At 48.7% G+C, this 18,071-nt stretch overlaps 1 protein-coding gene across 1 annotated transcript; it reads left to right on the forward strand.

Moving 5' to 3' along the window:
- Nucleotides 1–76: 76 nt before the first annotated feature.
- Nucleotides 77–17,188, forward strand: fsip1 (fibrous sheath interacting protein 1). The gene is made up of 10 exons (XM_037487090.2): nucleotides 77–360; nucleotides 445–484; nucleotides 560–729; nucleotides 831–912; nucleotides 1,019–1,111; nucleotides 1,521–1,642; nucleotides 1,751–1,870; nucleotides 3,548–3,709; nucleotides 10,468–10,620; nucleotides 16,395–17,188. The coding sequence occupies exons 1-10, from the start codon at nucleotides 199–201 to the stop codon at nucleotides 16,488–16,490; spliced, it is 1,200 nt and encodes a 399-aa protein (XP_037342987.2). The 5' UTR covers nucleotides 77–198; the 3' UTR covers nucleotides 16,491–17,188.
- Nucleotides 17,189–18,071: the final 883 nt, after the last annotated feature.

Genomic DNA, 18,071 nt, shown 5'->3' on the forward strand with positions numbered 1-18,071 from the left:
CTCGACTTCGCCCAGTGGCCATAGTAACAAATGCACATTTCCATAGTTACAACATCCGGGAGTGTTTGCGTCCATGGTTACCAGAAGTAGGCGGACGGACTAAGTTGGTTTGCTGTTTACGATTCTATTTAGCAATCCGTTGTTTAACGATAGCGATTGTTGTTTTAAAAATAAAATACATCTCAAGAAAACCACACTATGGAAATTATCAAAGGTAGTTTAGATGACATTTCTCGCCCCGCATCGAGCGATCAAACCAGCAGCCGTGCGTCGAGCGTGGCTTTGCCACACGGCGACAGGACGGGTCGTGTTACTCCTTTTTCCCTTGTTGTGTTGACCAAAGATGACGCTGATATCGAGGTAATTGACGTTAAGTTAAGTGCATACACTCGCATTAATTACCACATTATTTCTGACCGACACAATGGGTCCATTTTCATCCAGAGCCGCTCTGAAGGAACTACGACCAACTCCTCGGCCAGAAGTAAGAGTTTTAATCAGAGCAGCTGCACACTTGGTAATAAGGATCCTAATTCTTATTAACGTGTGCAACGTTTAGTCCAGGATGCCGTTGAAGTTACCGATGATGAGAACGAAGACCCCAGACTACGGAGAGCGATGGAGGAGATGAGACGACTGGATGAAATCCTGTCTGCAAAGATCTGCACGGAAAAGCAAGTCAAGCGTCTAAGGAAAGAACTCCAAGCACAACTTTGGCAGGAGTTCCTGGTAGACACGTTTGTTGCATTCACTCCACGTACACGACCAGTTCACTGTAGCATCACTGTTGTCAGTATTTGCCACTCCGTTATGCTGTTTAATTTCTGCAGCGGAATAAACCTGAAGGTCACACCGAGTGTGCACAAGAAGCAATGAACACAAGGTTGTTCTGGGCTCTGGAAGCACCCACTGGTAAGCTAAAAAAACAACAACAACAACAGCAATGAAGCGTGTATTCTTCATGCAGCTATTCTTCATACAACTTTAATGTGTTTCTGTCTTTTTTTTCCTCCTAAAGCGATCGAAGATGAGGATGACTTTGTGCCCCTGTTTGAAACTCAAGTTCCTGACAGCGAGCACATCAGACACGGACAATACAACAAAAAACACAGTCAGTTGGGGGGAATAAAACACAAAAGAAAGCAGCGCCATACTTTTTTTTTTCTTCATGTAACGATTTTAGCTCGCGATGTACTTGTTTGTACACTAGATGGCGCCATGACTTTGTGGAACTTATAGATTATGTTTTTCTGTGGAAGACAACCTCCACTCGGCATTTAATGCATAACATTAATGAACAATTGAAGTAATGAAGATCGTTCAGGTTTTTTATGATATGGATGAAAGGACAGCAGTAGAATGACACATTACAAATATTTCATTATTCCACTCTTTAATCATGTGGATCAGATGATGGAATAAGAACACCCGGCTGACTCTGTTGTTTGATGATTTTTTTTTATCAGAGTTTCGCCTTTCTTTTTCAACATTTAACTTTTGGAATTTAAATTGCCCTACAGGTGAAAAGAAATCGGACGGCTGGACCGGGTCGTCTGAACGAAGCTGCGAGGATGCTGCGGAAGAAGGCGGCCTCCGTGGAGCCCCCCCAAAACAGAGAGACTTTGTCAAGAGAAACATTGAGGTTCGTAAGTTCACCTTCCGGGGGGAGCATCTATCGCATGCACAATATCTGTCTCTGCTTCAAACGAAAGATACGAATGAATGAACTTTCTTTGTTTCCTCAAAACAGCTGGTAATTGGCGAAGGGGACGCGGTGCTTTTGACTCGTGGAGAGAAAGAGCATCTGGCCGAGCTGTTGGAAGGAGTCGACGAAGGGGAAGAGGACGGTGCCAGAGGCGCAGACAGCCAGGTAAGGCCCACATGAAAGCCAAACACACAACATAGGCCGTATAGGACGAGGCCTGTCTCTCTCGAGTTCCTCAATGCCCCCCACCCCCCCCTCCCCAAAATGTCCAAAAGTCACATCACACCGCGTCCGCTGCTTGCTTGCCAACGTTCTGATTTCTTCCTTGATCTTATTCCTTGGAACGCGTCACACTCACATTTTTTCCCCTTTTCAATGCCGCCATTAAACACATTCAGTCCCTCGGCCAAGACCGTGTCCCTCAGTGGAATTGGTCGGACGTCAATGTTTTAATGAACGCTTGGAAGCTCCGGAGGCCTTTGGGCTACGAAGCAGTTCACAGAAGGCTGCGCGGTTATGGCTCGATAATCGATTATATAACAGCTCCCCCCCCCCCCCCCAGAGACCTGGTCCTTTAATACACCCCTAGCTCACCGCGAGACAGTGCTGATGGAGCTCTTTGTTTTTTCTTTGATGATTCCTCTGGGACCCCAGTCGCCCACCTGGAGCGGCAGACCGATGCACACCCCCAAAAACAACAAACACCGTCTCCATTTAATTCTTATTTTTTTTTTCTCCCCTTCCAAAGTTTGCTTTAACAGCTCTCTTTCGGCGGCTGCAGGGGGCCCGTGTAAAGGCAACGCGCGTACCTTTCACACGCGGGTCTGTTTAGCTTGACCCCCCCCACCCCCACCCCCGACCGACCGCGCCGCATCCACGGCGCGCACCGCGGCACAGCTCTTGTTGTTCGCGTCTCGCTGCTCCGTTCACGATGTTTTCCTTTGACTTTTTAGAACAACAGTGCAGCGATTGCGGTTGGCGGACGCCAAACTGAGAGGAGTGCAGATGCTCCGGTCTTATTTATTGGAAGGAGAGAAGGACTTCCTGTTATTTGCGAGGCCTTCTGTTATGTTACATTATTCATGTCACCGGAGCTTTGCCAGCGACGCGTCTTCATTCCTGAGGACACCGCTCAGTTCTTTGGCTGAACTGGACACGTGTGCCACGTTCTCCTCGCACATCACTCGTGTTGGGGTTTTTTTTGGTTGTTGTTGCTGTTACTGACTCGCGTCCTAACAAGTTTGGGTTTTTAAGCGGTATAACCCGAGGCGATAAATCAATAAAGCGGAACATTTCGGTGCTTGCAGTAGTGGACGTAATCGCTTTCTTTCTAGGGGGAGTTTGACACGGGAAATATACTGATCCGACTTGTTGGCGGGTGTTAAAACAATAAAGGGTGTTTTTCTATAGGGATTCGATCATTTAACATGACAAGACAGAGACATGAAAAAAAATATGTGAGTAATAAAATGAAATTAAAAAAAAAAGCACAATAACTGACATGAAATAAACCGTGGTTGCTGTTTTGTATTCTGCCAGTTTTCTCCTCCCTCATCACAGCTCACAGCTGTTTCCTTTGCAGAGTTGTGCTCTTTTTTTTTGGCATTTAAATACTGCATGATCTTATCTCGCGTCGGGGGTGGGGGGGTGTTGGGATGAGCTCACCACCAGCCCACCTTTCCCCACTGGACATCAGCAGAGCCTCTCTGGGACAAACACAATATTTGTCTTCTTTTGGCTAGAAGAAGCATTAACTCAGAATTGTGACCCCTTTCCCCCCCCCCCCCCCCCCATCCCCGCCACCGAACGAGTCAGGCTTGTTTGATTTTGGTTGTCTTCCAGGAGGACGTCTGGGCCGTGTCAGTGCGGACGGGCCAGGGCTACACCCCGGAGCCGTCGGACCTGCAGCAGCTGACTGACATTGACTCCAAAATCCGGCTTCTCCTTCCCGCCGAGGAGCCTCCCTCTGCGCCGGGCTCGTGTGCAGACCTTAGCGCGTGCCAGGTACGTGTGTGTGTGTGCGACGGGCGCCCGCAGGACCACAGCAGTGACTGCACACTGCCCCCCCCCCCCCGGACAAACCCACCAAACGCCGCACAAAGGCGAGGTCCTCGCGTCGTACACGAGCTCAGTGTGGCAGCATGTCTCGTGAAATCCTTTGTTACCGACCCTGCAGGGAGGCCGTCCCTTCTTCATAAGGGGGAAAAAGAGCATTATGTAAGCTGCTCTAACTTGGAACTGAGCGTTGCCTCACTTTCCATCCAATTTTCCCAGTTTCCATATGAAGGCCTTATGAAGTGTCTTGTGGGTTACTGGCCCCTTAAAACTCTAATATTCTATATCAGCTATGACTCACCTGATTAACCATGCTCTTGTGGATTAGTAGTAATTACTCTACCGTTTAAATGCTGCACATTGCTTGAAGCGAGGGTTTAATCTACACATTACTGTGGACAACGACCTCAACAAGTACGTGTGGCTGTAACAGCTTTCATGCCTTGGTTCCCAGGTTCAGGGTTCGGGCCCAGACGCGAGCTCAGTTCTTTCAACTCGGGACCTTATCTCACTACATGTTAAATGCCAGATGGCATGCACATCATTTGCGTTGCATTTCAGTGGAAAAATCGTGTTTTTCAAAGTCTATAAAAACTTTACAATGCAGTCTGGTGAACCTAAGGTGCCGTTTTCCTCTACGACTACTGGACCCGGATAAGGAAAAACCTCCGTGCTTGAGTAGCAATGCGGGAATAGCGCACGATCTATGTCACAGCTTCCGCAGTATTACAGTTGCTGGCCTAATCATTTCCCAATTTCCCATTCCCAAATGTTCTCACTCATTCACCCAAACGAAGGTCATTTACCTCTGTTTAGATAACAAGGATTCTCAATACGTGGTTGGAATACAGCCCGCAGATTTAATCGTGAGTCAGCAACCCTCCCACACACGATGCTGAGTTGATTTCCGCAGTACGAAGCATGAGAGGCTGAGATGGATGTGTTACTTTGTGTAACCCGCTTCCCCCCCCCCCCACCCCCTCCCCTGTTTCATCATCTCTCCTGGTTGAAAGCGCTTTTGGGGGGGGGGGGGGAGTAAAACTCCCCATCGTCCATCCACCATCTGCTCTCCATTAGTGCTTCAAATGATGTCTCTCAAGATGTCTGTCTCTTTAATAGACGGTTCGACATGAGATTTTGTCCCCCCCCCCCCCCCCCCCCCGTGTGATATTGAATCCTGACCGCGCCGCGCGTCCGCGTTCGCCGTGGCAACCTTTAGTCCTCTGGCCCTGTTGGATCACGTCACGGCTTAAACGGAAGAGGGAGTTTTTTCCCACCTCTCCCCAGTGAGCTCTCCCTCATAAAGGGGGCTCAGTCGAGGCTCGACTCTTGTGATCTCACAACTTGGCGGCGTCCTTCTCCAGCGCGCGTCCCCGGTAGATGTTTTTTTTTTTTTCCGCTGATGAAAAAACGGCCTTGGCTAAGCGGGTCAGTTGAGCCGCGGCCCGAGTTCGGATGCGGTGTTTGGGAAGAGGCCAAGTCCCCCACCTGACTGCCCTCCCCCCTCCCCATCGGCTCCCAACCACAAAGCCAGTGGAGGTAGAGGAGTCGCCAACACCAGAAAAGGAGGAACTCTCCCTTTGGTTTGGAGATATGGATGCAGACATGTGCGTGATAGTGTTGGGAAAGTTCAAATTTACAGTAAAGACCAAGGCATTTTTACAGTTGATCACCTGTAGATAAGTCAGCTATTTCTCATGTCTCATTGTCTCTAAGTCAAAGTGGCAGGTGCACTGCTGGCCCCTGAAAATCCGTCTCACGTTGCCATGAACCACAGAATGAGTGTTTGTAGAAGCAGGGCATCACTCACCGCGCGGCCACACGGCGAGTCACGGTGAAAGGCTCGAAAGACACAAAGCGCTCTTTTCTTTGCCTCTGGGTTAACATTTCAGGTCAGGCAGCGCAAAAAAAAAACCCTTCCTATGATCTGAATTCAACAGCTTTAGCATTCTTCCCTTTCTCCCGTTTTCTCAGGCTTTCAGCCAAAGTGGGCCTTCCCGTCATTAGAAACATCTGTTGGCACAGAGGCCTTAACGTGCAGCACACCCCCCCCCCTCCTACTGTACCGCTGTGCGGTAATGCCTGCACCACCCACAGTTTGAAGCCAGAAGACGGGGATTCTGTCATGAGACCTCGCTGCGTTGGGTGTTTGCTGACGTGTGTGTGTGTGTGTGTTTGTGTGTGTGTGTCAGAATTACAGAGGCTATTCTCTTAAATGTGGTTACAATGAAAAACGAATGAATGGCATTATACAACATGCTGTTCCGTCACTGTCCCAGAGCGTTTGATTGCATGGGTTCAACCCCCCTCTACGTTTGCATGGTAACTCCGGCCGTGTTTTTGTTGTGCATCGGTTGTCTACATTTGAACGTAAGACTACGAGGTCACTTAGTCACATTGTGTGGTTGCTGATGAGCGCTCATGATTTTAACTACGGCAAATGTTAAGTGAGGGAGCAGAGGTTTTCGGACCGAAAACGCCCTTTTGACCGACACAACGTGGTCAGATAGTTTGCAAATTGATCTTATTTGGTCCGGGTCATATAATTAAACAGCTGTGGAAAAGCTTTGGTCCCGTTGTATTCATGTAAATGTGGACTAGTTCTTATTTTTATACCATCAAGTGTAAGCTGTGCTGGATTACATGAGAGCCGGCATAAATGCTGACCTTAACATACCCATAACGGCTGAAGTATGAACGGTGCATTGTCAGGACCATCTTTACAGCGTTCGTGGCCTGCTAGGAGTCCTGCAGGGGTTTGGCTCCACAGCTGCATTGAGGTCGCGGTTAATTAGATGTCAGGTTTGTCATCGTGCTGTTTTTAACTCGGCTTAAAAGAACAGACTCACAGACACACCCGTCCCCACCCGATATTCCCATGAGACCCAGTTTATTGTCTTCTTGTTGTTAGCAGCCCCTCCCGTAGGTGTTACCCACGGAAGCGGCTGTGTTGAGTGGTTGATGGTTGAGATCTTACTTTCGACTGTTCCACAGATTCCCCCCTGGTGGATTACGACAATGAATTATTCTCAAAATATTTCCCCATCTCCCCTTAATTAAGGAATGATTCATCCGACGTCTGTGCGGCAACGACGGAGCCGGCGCTCCGTTAGCTTAGCACAAAGACTGGAGACGGAGGGGAACAGCTAGCGTGCCCAGCTGACCAATCGGCTTCAAAGCACCTCTGGCTCAGTCGAAACTGTTAAAGTCGATTTAAAGATGCAGCGTAGCTTGCGGCTAACGACTGGACAGTAGCCTCCACCTTGTTTGGGTCAAATCGACAAGTTCGAGTAGTCAAGTAAGTAGCTACGCCCTTTGCGTGAACTATTAAATCAAGCATTGCACTGGTGAATGCTCCGAGTTCCATAACTCGTACGCCATCATTGAAACGGACTAACGGTAAAAGAAATTCCACGGTGATGCAGAGCCGTCGGAGGGACAAGAGCTGCAGGAAGATGCTTACACAGATGGATCTAATGAGTCTTTTACACAATTGGCTTTGTGATCACTTTGGATTTATTTCGTCTGTAATTATTTGGCACTTAAATGACCATATATTGGCAACTCGGTGCTGGGTGGAGGTCTCAGCAAAATCCATACGACAGATGCAAGATTTCCTTCCATGAACACTTCAAACATTTGGCGACCTTGGTTTCTCCTTCGGATGCCTCTACGATACAGAGAACGCAGCGGCGGCGGGGTGGATGTTTTATTCTGCGACAGGCTTTTTGGGATTTGAGAATGCACCAGGAGGTTTTGATCTGTGGAAAAAAAAAGTGATAGCTGCAGACCACCCTTACTTTTAGGAGAGCGAGCGGACAGAGAGCGTAGTGTCCAGATGATCAACAAGTGAATCTTCCAACACGTCGGGAATGTGCAGCCGTCACCGAGTCATCTAACGCAGATCCAAAATGCCGATCTGTGGAGCAGGAAAAGATGACTCAGACAAACAAATTCCATTTTTTTAGGACACTTTCAGGACGGCGGTAAACAAACCCTCACGTAGTCTCTTATGAAGCAGCATTGCATTGATTTGATTGGTGCAGAGAGTTTAAAGGACCTATTTGCGCTGCCTCGCTCTCGTCGGCGTGCAGGTACAGGTGTATAACTGCGCCTCAAAGGTCTGGGCCGGTGGAGGAGGGGGGAACACGGGAACGATGAGACTCTGGGTGGGTGGGGGGGGGGGATCGCTCGTGGAAGAGGCACGTCGACCGGGCCTTGGCGGGTGTCCCGCTGCCACGTGGCACAGCCGGAGCTGCGGGTTGCTTCACTGGAGAATCGCAGAGAGACCAGGGGGGGAGAAGAAGTCCCCTTTGCAGCGTGGAGACAAGGCCGGGGCGGAGGAGAAGCGCTCTCCGCGCGTATATTCTCCAGCCAACGCACGCCGGTAACTCATTCCTTATACATCGTGTCTGCAGATGCAAAGGCAGATACCCAGAAGTCTCTATTTTCCTTCCCGTGGCCAGATTATCCATCCATCTGGGGTTTGCACGCAGAACTTTGTTTAGGAAGACAACATGTTGTGCTAATGGGTTTGTTTGAATGCAGTAGCACTGGTTATTTCCCCTGCTGACACTTCCTTGGACGAGGTGCCTCAGGGCATGCCGCCCGCGTTGAGCTCATTTTCAGTGTGTGAACGAGATCATTGAACTCTCCCAGTGGTTCTTGTTCACCTGAACACCAAAAAAATCTAAGAAGGAACCCGAGGCTCACTGTTCATTTATGAAAAACACACAGTGTACATTAGGTTGACATATCGTTATTTGTCTTGTTTTCTTGATGCATCTGAGAATGCGTCCGCATGAGAGGATCCAGCTGTTATATTTGGCAAATCGCACCACAGATGCAACGCAGATTGGAGAGATTCAGTCGAATACGGGAACTTCTGGATACAGCACGGTGCATATTACTGAGTGTCATCAATACAAAACAATCCAACAAAATAATCCCCCGAGTCCTTCTTGTTTCATCACTTCCGCACCGCGACAACCAGGGAACGGAATGCATCGCCTCCGATTACAATCAGACCGTTGATCACTCAATGCAAGTTCATTCATCGATCATCCCACGCAAGTAATGTACTAACAATGGTTTTGCTCACAGCAAATCATTGTTATTCTCATACGATGGGAAAGCAAACGGAACGCAGAGGCACAGTGAGGAGAAGGTGAGAGATGACCATCTAGCTTTGTTCATGCAAAGAGCTCACTGTGAAACCCACTAGAATCCATAGCGACATATATGTGACTTAGTAAGAAAATCTGTGACACACTGTACCTGCTAAATTTGTTCACTGATTTATTCATCGTTGTTTGGGATCATTTTGAAAGCTGCAGTCTAGTTCTTAAAAAGTAGGGCAGCTGTCGTTTCCAAATGAAATAAACAGTTTCTCCCAAAGATTTGGGCTTTTCTTGAACCATGCATTTAGTGGTGTGAGGGTGGTGGGAAAGCTAGACTTTAATTTTTATTTTTCCTGGTTGGAACGCTGCATTTCTCACTCTGGTGCAGGACGGGGAGTCCTGACGCCGCCGTGGTCCTGGCTTTGTTAGTCCTAACCCAAGAGCTCCACCAACAACCACTTAAAAGACGCTGCAGATGGAAGCTCTCATTATTCCCCTATAGGGAGGCAGAGGCCACACACACACACTTGGGTAAAATCAGCTTGTTTTTCCTTTTTTTATCGAGGTTTAAATATTATAAAGTCAGGCCTAAAATGCAACATGTAGTATTAGTTCAGTTGGCATGACTGTTTTTCCTACAAGGCTCCACTTCGCTGAACTCCCTTACCCCGAGGTTTAAATAAGATTACATCCTGTCATAAATGTGTCAAGATAGATTTAGTAACATATAGTTATATTTCACAAAAAAATTAGCTCGGTCCCTCCGTCTCCAGTAACCTACCATTCACGTCCCTATTGAGATGTCAACATTTGATAAAACATCCATCAATTTGAACATTATTATACACACACACATACGTGAGGATGCATCCAGACTTCCACCACATGGCACTGGACTTACACTCAAAAACAGCCCTGCGGTTGGCAGCATCCTCTCAGACCCGATCTCCTGCTTTTATGGAGTCATCGTGTATTTTTAGAGGAATACGACTCAGCGCGGGTCACAAGCTGGTCAACCCCCCCCCCCCCCGACAGCATTGTTCATTTCGCCTTTTACTTATAAATGAGCTAAATGTGGGTGGGGTGGGGAAGGATACGACCAGTATGAGCCTGATGGCTCTGCTTTGGGTCCACGTTGTCCGGGTCCTGCAAGGCCTGAGTCTGCCGTTTCCCCTCTTGACACCCTGACCCCCCCCCCCCCCTCTTTCCATTTGCCTCGGCTGCAGCTTGAAGTCCATGTGTTTGCTATAAATGTGTGATTTACGTTGCGCCCCTGGTAGACTAAGTGTTGCTCCTTCGCCCTGCGCTCTGCAAAGCAGAGAGGTTTTACACTTTGGAACACGCCGCAGTGATGAAAACCCTTTTGCAGAGATACCTCCAGAGGCCCGGAGCAATGGAAAACCCCTCACTCAAATTGATTGTGATGAGACAGTATGATTTTGATGCCTATTTAAGTGTTTCCAAGTGAAAGCCATTAAGCCGCGAGCGCAGCTCTTGGAGAGAGCCGAAAAACACGCGCGATGAGATGTTTGCTCTCCTTGCGAGAACCGAAGGTGTGAGTGTGTGGGTGTGTGTGTTGTGTGTCAGGGCCGCGGCTCGGAGGCCGGCTGGAAGCCTCGTGGGGACCTGCAGCCAGGCGAGAAGGTCCTGCAGGATATAAAGGAGAGGAGAGGGCAGGAGAGGCGGCTCCAAGAGATCCAACAGCAGCTGGAGATGCTGAACCAGGGCCAGGAGATGACTGTGAGTTCAGAGCACACACACACACACACACACACACACACACACACACATCTTTCCTCTTTTCTCCATTCCCTTTCTCTCGTCCCCTAGTCAGTGCTCATGTGTGTCTCTTGTCTCTTGTCTCTTGTTCATGCAGACGTCTGTGGTCTGCATGAACGTCCTGCCTTCATGTGAAGGTCTACCTTTAATCTTGTGTCTTGTAGGTTCCTGGTCCCCGTCTTGTCCGTGTTTTCCACCCCCCCGGCTTTTTTTGGATTTTTGATTTTGAATTTTGACTATTAAAGTCTTTTTTGTTCGAGTCCTCCGTCCTGCCACCCCGGCTCCGCCGCTGAGGCTTCCGTAAATAAACATGTTAGCGCCGAGCCCCGCTAACGGCTAACGTGTTAACTAACACAGTTTGTGTCAAATGTGGATTTGTTTTCAGTGGGGGGGGTTGAATGCTAGCCCATTGTTTCAGCGTATTCTTGGCTTGCCGGCCCCCCGCCCCCCCCAGCCTCCACAGCGCTCCACAGAAACCGTTGAGCTCCGTCTGCTTTTAGGAGCTACTGCACAGCTACAACCAGCTCCCGTGGCTAAATGTACAACACAAGAATGCCCCGGGAACAAAAGGAGGGGATGAGACGGGGGGGGGGCGGGGGGGGGTTGATTCTGTTGGAATGAAAAGGGAAAACATTTGAGATGAAGTGCCTTGGCTCCGGGTTGTCGTAGCTTCTCACGGTTCGCTGTCCTCGCTGCTGTCGAACGGCGATTCAAACGACGGTCGGTTCTGATGCCACGACGCGATGCACGTTTAAAGATGAAAGAGGCCTTTCGCGCACACACGGGGCGAGGTAATAAAACCCAACGAGCGGCAGCCTCGCCCCCCCCCCCCTCACTTCAAACACAGCAAACGGAGCCCAATTAAGAGTCGGTCCCCTCGCCACGCGGCGCTTCACTTGTGGCGGGGCGCTCTCTGCTTAAAACCGCGTCTCGCTGGCGTTTTCGCAGCCAACGAATGATCAAACCGGGCCCGCTCGCTGCGTGCGGCGTGTTCTCTTGAGGCCACCGGAGCGTCTTTTCAGGTCCGGGGAGAGATTTATTCCAGCGGAATTCGTCTGGGAGGACATTCCTTGAAGAGTTTTCGCGCAGCTCCGGGGAAAACTCATAAAGTTGATTTGTGGAGTCAAATGTCTTCCTGAGGCCTTCTCACACCTGAAGGCTGGAGCCACCGTTGCGAGGCTTTGTGCGTGGTTCTCTGGGGGAACTGCGGGAGCAAGATAACTGAGAAGAAACGAGTGTGTAATAGTAATGGGGACACTCAATGTATTCCTATTAGGCTTTTTATACTGTGCTGCCATGTGTCGTTGACCTGTTGAAGAAGTCCCTGCTTTACAGTCAATGATGTCGTAGAAGATCCTTCCTGAATTCCAGTCAAGGGACCTAAAGTCCAAATAGGTTGACGGTTTATTCGTTTGTTTTAAGCATGTATTCAAAATCCTCTTTTTTTTTCTTCATACACATACAGAAAACTCTCCCAGGAAGGATTGGATGTCACGTTTTCCCCTCTGAATTGTAACTTTGCTGCTCTGTGTTTAGTCTGGAAAGGTGGAAAATGTTAAAAAGGTTAGTGCGTGTACATTTTATCAGTGACCGCAGAATCTGTGCGCCGCTTCAGTTTGATTGACTCCAGCTGGCGATGTTAAGAATTCAGATGTTTGTCTAGAGACCTACCTAATTTCCCCTTTTGCGGTGATTTATTTAAACAAAAGACGTGTTGTCTTGGATTCGGATCTGAGACTTGTTATTGTGTGCGTCATCTGTGCTTCTCCTTTCTCTCAATCCAAACAAACCCCCCCCCCCCCCCAAATTCCAGCGAAACCTTTACCAAAGAATCTCCTCCCTCAGCTTTCTTTTTCCTTTTTTTTGTTTTGTTCCATCGTTGGTAATATTTGAAAGAGAAAACTATCATCGGTATGGCTGCCATTGTTCTCGGTTAACGGCACATGGAACCACGGCAGAGGGGTTTCATTTTCTAAATATGTGAACTCAACAGCTGACCTCATTTGGCCTCATTTCCTGCATCGACTGCAGGAAAAGGAAGGACGATCCCAACATTTACAGGAAGGCACCTTTCATCGTACAATTCGGCTTCACATCAGCCAGCTTTTCCATAACATTTATAGACTAGAAAGTATTTCTTTCCAATCGTTGAAAGGGATTTCTTCCAAAAATCTCAGAGCGACACGAGGTTCAAAGTTGGCCTGTATCTGTTGCCGTGGGTTTTTTTTTCACTTTTTTTTCCACAAGAGGCCGGTCAGGTTTGCCAGGAAAGACATTCTTTTGCTCTCAACTCCTCTCAAACATCTCCTGCTACCCGACTGGCAGCCTCTTGGCCTGTCACACTGTCTGCCATCTTTTTTTTTCTTCTTCTCTTTTTTTTTTACACATTTCACGATCCCACTGCGTTGGAGACATTTTCGTCGACCACGTGATGTTCTCCACACGCGGTGGTAAATCACCTGAGAAATAGACAACTTCACTCCCAATAAAGGTGAGTTATGTGAACGGTGTCAGAGGAGCCGACACGCAGGGCCCCCCCCCCCACCCCCCAGGGCGGTTCTGGCTCCGGCAGCTTCAAATCGGCAGCTGACGATCCGACGCCGCGCAGTGAGCGGGAGCCCCACGTTGTCTGCAGGTCAAGAAGGTCCACCCGACCCCCCCCGTGTCCGTGGCGAAGGTCTCCCCTCGCAGCTGACCACCTCGGGTCGGTCCGAGGCCCGACTCGATAAGCCCCCGCCGGGTCTGGAGAGCAGGTGGGGGGAAAAGCGGGAACTCACGGAAGCGGCGTGAGACGTCTGGAGCTGTAATATTGGAATTTGGACAATTATCTCCAGACGTCTTGCGCTGGGGGGATTTATTGGACTCTCGCTCTCTCTCCCATTTTTTTTCAAGACTCACCTGGGGCTTCAGCGATGAAGCCAAGTCGAGAGACGCTGCGCCCGGCGGCAACGGCTGTTCCCTGGCGTTTCGCGGAATCGTTCGCGGAGTGGCTCGCGGCGCAGATCACTCAAATAAATAAGGGTCGGGTTCACGTCAGAGCGATTTCCCCGACTCGATGGCTCAGTTGTTTTCCGGCTTCGAATCGATCCAAATGTTCCCCCGGGCATCTGGGGAAAAAAAGAAGCGAGGGGGGGAAAAAGTATTCAAATGCATTCGAACAAAGAGGTTGATTGTGGAACCACACATTGTTATCCTCATATTTCTTTTCTTTTTTCCATTGTTATTCCTTTCTCAGTGTGTGCTCAGTAAGTCAGTGTCAGTAAAACATGGACCATGGAGCTCCGGTCTTTCCATAAAGCTGTCAAGGGTACGAGTGGTCGTCTTTAAGCCAAAAGTGTTCCGTCGGGATGTTGCACAGCTACGCGCTTCCTTGGACTTTCCGTGGTTGCCAATGGTTACCAGACAAAAGCCTGCTCTACTTTGCTGTTTACTGGGATGTAAGTGGTGTTCGCTGGGAGGCTGAGGCCGTGGTACAGTTGTTAAACTGGCTCCTCACAGGAAGGCACCCTCGGCCGGCCTCCCTTTCGAGGGCACCTGAGGTCAACCAAAGAGTCAAATCTCTCCCTCCTACATCTCTTTTCTTTCTTCGAAAGTCCAACTTGTAGTTCCCATCGAACCGGCTGGGACCAGTTAAAGTTATTTCTGGCCATTAATGCTCGAGCCGGTGGGGCTCTTTATTTTTATTTTTTTGCCCCTTAAGCACTCAAATACTGACAGACCTGTAATTGACCCGTGTTTTTTTTTTGGGGGGGGGGGAGGCCATGAGTGTCAAGTTGCAGGAATGCCTCGCTGATGTTTGCGCAAATTTATGATACAGTTCCAAGCAAGTCTTTTTTTTTTTTTCTTTCTGTGGGTCAGTTGTACCCATTAAAACACAAAATGAACCTGGTAGGGGAGCTGAGTGAATCCCAAATTCCTCGACACTAAGTGTGCTGCTGGTGAATGCGCAAGCCGTTGCATATGGGATTTTCTTCTTTTCCCCTTTCACCCTTTTGTGGAGGTCAAGGTCAAGTCTGCGGGCAGAGGGCCGTGTCTCGCTCCGCGCATTTCAAAGGAGAAAAACACGCGGCGCGCCGAGGCTGGAATGCGTCCGCGGTGCCTGCGGTCTCTCCTTCACGTTGGAAAGAAGATTCTTTCTCAGCTTTTAAGTGTTTGCTCGGGTCTGAATGAGCAACATGGCCCAACCTGTCGTGATCCAAAGGGTGTCTGTTATTACGTTCTGCAGGACTTCTGCTGGTGGATTAGGGCTTGTCTGGTGCAGATAACTATCAGCCACTGGGTGCTGAAGAGGCTCAGACGGGCCTTCAAGTGCGATACGAAACAGTCATGTGATGTGTCTGGAGTGTGTGTGTGTGTGTGTGTGTGTGTAAGAGTTTAAAACAGGTGCATGGGCATAATATTCCCTCAGGACCTCAGTCTGAGAGGATGCACACAGCAAAAATGCAGGTTTGCTTTTGAACTCATGAATGTTTTCATGGCAATGAACTGCTCGACATGGGTGGAAACACTTGAGCTAAACCGCTAGCTTAGAGTGCGTCCAGAGGTAAAAGCAAACGACCCAACCAGCTCCTCCAAAGCTCACCAATCAGTGCTAGTGGACTCCCCACGCGATGTGTCTTAATGTGCTAATCCGACACAGATTCTCTGCAGGATGCTGCGAGCGGCCGCTCCTACCTTCCCTGCATGGCACACAGCAGACGGTGGACTGGTGAAGGCGGTGGGAACCCTTCGCGGCTAGATGTTTCTCTCTGGAATTGATGGAGAACAGAACTCCGGAAAGGAGAGCATTGGACTCACTCACGCTATTTTACACTTCATAAATTGATGATATGTCGCTGCTGTCTTCGCAGCTCGTTTCCGCTGCCAAAGGAGTCAATTATCTCTGCCTTGACTGGCGTCTGAATCGGGGACATTTCTGCTCCGAGGCCAGGGACACTATGTTCAGTATGTGATGACATCTAGGAACAAAGGGACACATGCTAAAAGAAGGAGGATAATAATTAACCATGACGTAGACTGCCTATGTGATGAGAGGCAATGAGTTGATATTATTTGCAGCAAAGTGCAGCATTGTGTCCTTATGGTTGAAACGCACTTATTGTAAGTCGCTTTGGATTAAAGCCTCAGCTAAATGACATGTAATGTAATTGTCACGTGAACAGATGGCTGATGGCTGTGAGCACTTGTGGATAGTTAAATGAACCATGTTTCACCTTATTATTATTATTATTATAAGATACGATAATCATATATATATATATATATATAAATAAATTATGAGTCATCACTGACAAAGCTTCCCTCCCATAATTAGGCGACAACATGCATTTCACTCTGAACCATTTCCTGCATGATCAGGCTGCCTGTGAGGAGTCTGACATCATGATGTCCAAGCGGAGTGTTTTTCCCCAGACTGCTTCCAACTATGCACAGGGAATATTATTATGAACTGCCACTGTCATCGCAGTTCATGCATTCATCCGACACACTATCAAGAAACTGAGTTTTAAGCCCAAAGAAGGATGTTCTTACTGGGAACACATTTTTTGGGGGGCGGGGTTTGGGGACAGCTGTTAAGCTGTGGATATCCTGTAATAATAGGGCCATGTGACCTGGCGTACTGTGCAAGATGTGGTTGTAAAATGCTTCTGTGTGCACATATTGTTCTTCTCATTTCACCCTGCGGTCCACAATCACAGATGTGTGTCACAAATCCTATTTGCGTCGTCCCGCAGGACGGCTCGGCAGACCTGACGGAGGAGCAGTTACTTGCTCTGCTGGGTGAATGCGAGCTGACGGAGGGCCGGACCCCGGGATCTCGAGACAAATGACACGACACCATGAGGAGCCTCCCCCCCCACCTGACGCGCCGCTATCAGAGCGCCTATCAGGAGGCATCGATGATGGGATGTCCCCATCAGGCCAGCGGGGTTGAGGGAGAAAAACTACTGATGTAAACCTAGTGAATGACTGAATGAATATATCTAACCCTATCAAAAGCTTTTCTTTTTCTCCAGACATAACTATCTAAAGTGTCAGTTATAAAAAAAAAAACTGTCCCAGAATATTGTAGTAAAAGTAAAAGTACTGTTGCTTTGAATCCATTTTCTCTTATCTTCCTCCTATCTGTTCCTATCTTAACATTTATGACAAATTGTGCTTTTGCAGAAACACCCGCAGCTTTTTCCTGCTGATTGTTTCCTTCAATCTCACTCTCACACAATTCACCAGGACTCTGCTTTGTTACTGCAATGAGAATATGTTGTAGTTTGTTGGATTCCTTGTTTCCAATATGCAGCAGGATGGCGTCCCATTGTTTTTATTTGTGTTTATGTCCTTGCAGCAGAGCAGGCTTTGTAACAACCTGAGTCTCATAGATGAGAACAGAAAATTACAGCTATTAAATCTAATAACGGGGTTCGGTGGCCGCAGAATGTTCTAAAGCTCACATGCAAACTCAAAATATTGGTCCGGGAAGTGAAATCCGAACACTGCATTTTTGTTTTACTTTTATTAAAACCGGAGAAGTTCTAAAGTTGCTTAGTTTGTTAATGAGGAAACAGGGATGAGGTGTTTCTCCGCAGGGGAGAAGATCGAAAGACAAGACTCACCAAATCTCAGCATTCCTGTCATTCCCGCCTCGGCAGGTGATCTGCTCCAGTCCCGGCACAGATTAGTGGGATCTTCTACCAACTGTTTAAAAACGCACAAAAGATGGCCGGCATTGAGGACGTTGACTCATTGTTTTTGTTTTTTAATGCTGTCCACCTTTGTCTCCTCTTTTGCACCTGGCTGATCTCAGCCCAGAGTTCCTCGCCCCCCCCCCGCCCCACCTCTAACCGGCAGGACTTATCCCACATTCCTCTGGTCTGAAAGCAGGTGATCCTCCAAGGTCAAGCGTGAGCAGCTGCTATCAGATCAGAGCAGGTACAACAGAGCACGGGCGCACTGACGACTGACGCAAGACTCACACGCAGCGAAACCCACGTTGTGAAGGCGGCACAGATAGGCCTCCAGTCTGGGAGACATGCTGCTCATTTGGGGCGATGGAAACACAGGGCGCTTTATGCGGTTAGGATGAGATCACTTCCAATGTAAGGAACCCGCGGCACACTGGGGCCCGTCTGTGTTTTTTTTTTTCTTCGCTGTTGCCTTGGACTGCGGCTTGCTGCAGGCCCCGCGAAAACAGATACGCCAGCGGTCAGAATTCTGCTTGCCGTTGATAAAAACGGGGCGAAAAGGGTCTCTTGAGCGCCACGGCCCACCGAGCGCCACCAGACCGCGTCCGCGGGGTATCTCATCCACCTTGAAATTAGTCTTATTGAGGCCTTTCATGAGAAACCGTGGAACGCCAATGCCATGCGTTTATGTCCCGAGAGAGTGAATTCATCACTAGAGTGAAAAGCATCTCT

This window comes from Pungitius pungitius, chromosome 14 (assembly GCF_949316345.1).
Source record: "Pungitius pungitius chromosome 14, fPunPun2.1, whole genome shotgun sequence".
Lineage (NCBI taxonomy): Eukaryota > Metazoa > Chordata > Actinopteri > Perciformes > Gasterosteidae > Pungitius > Pungitius pungitius.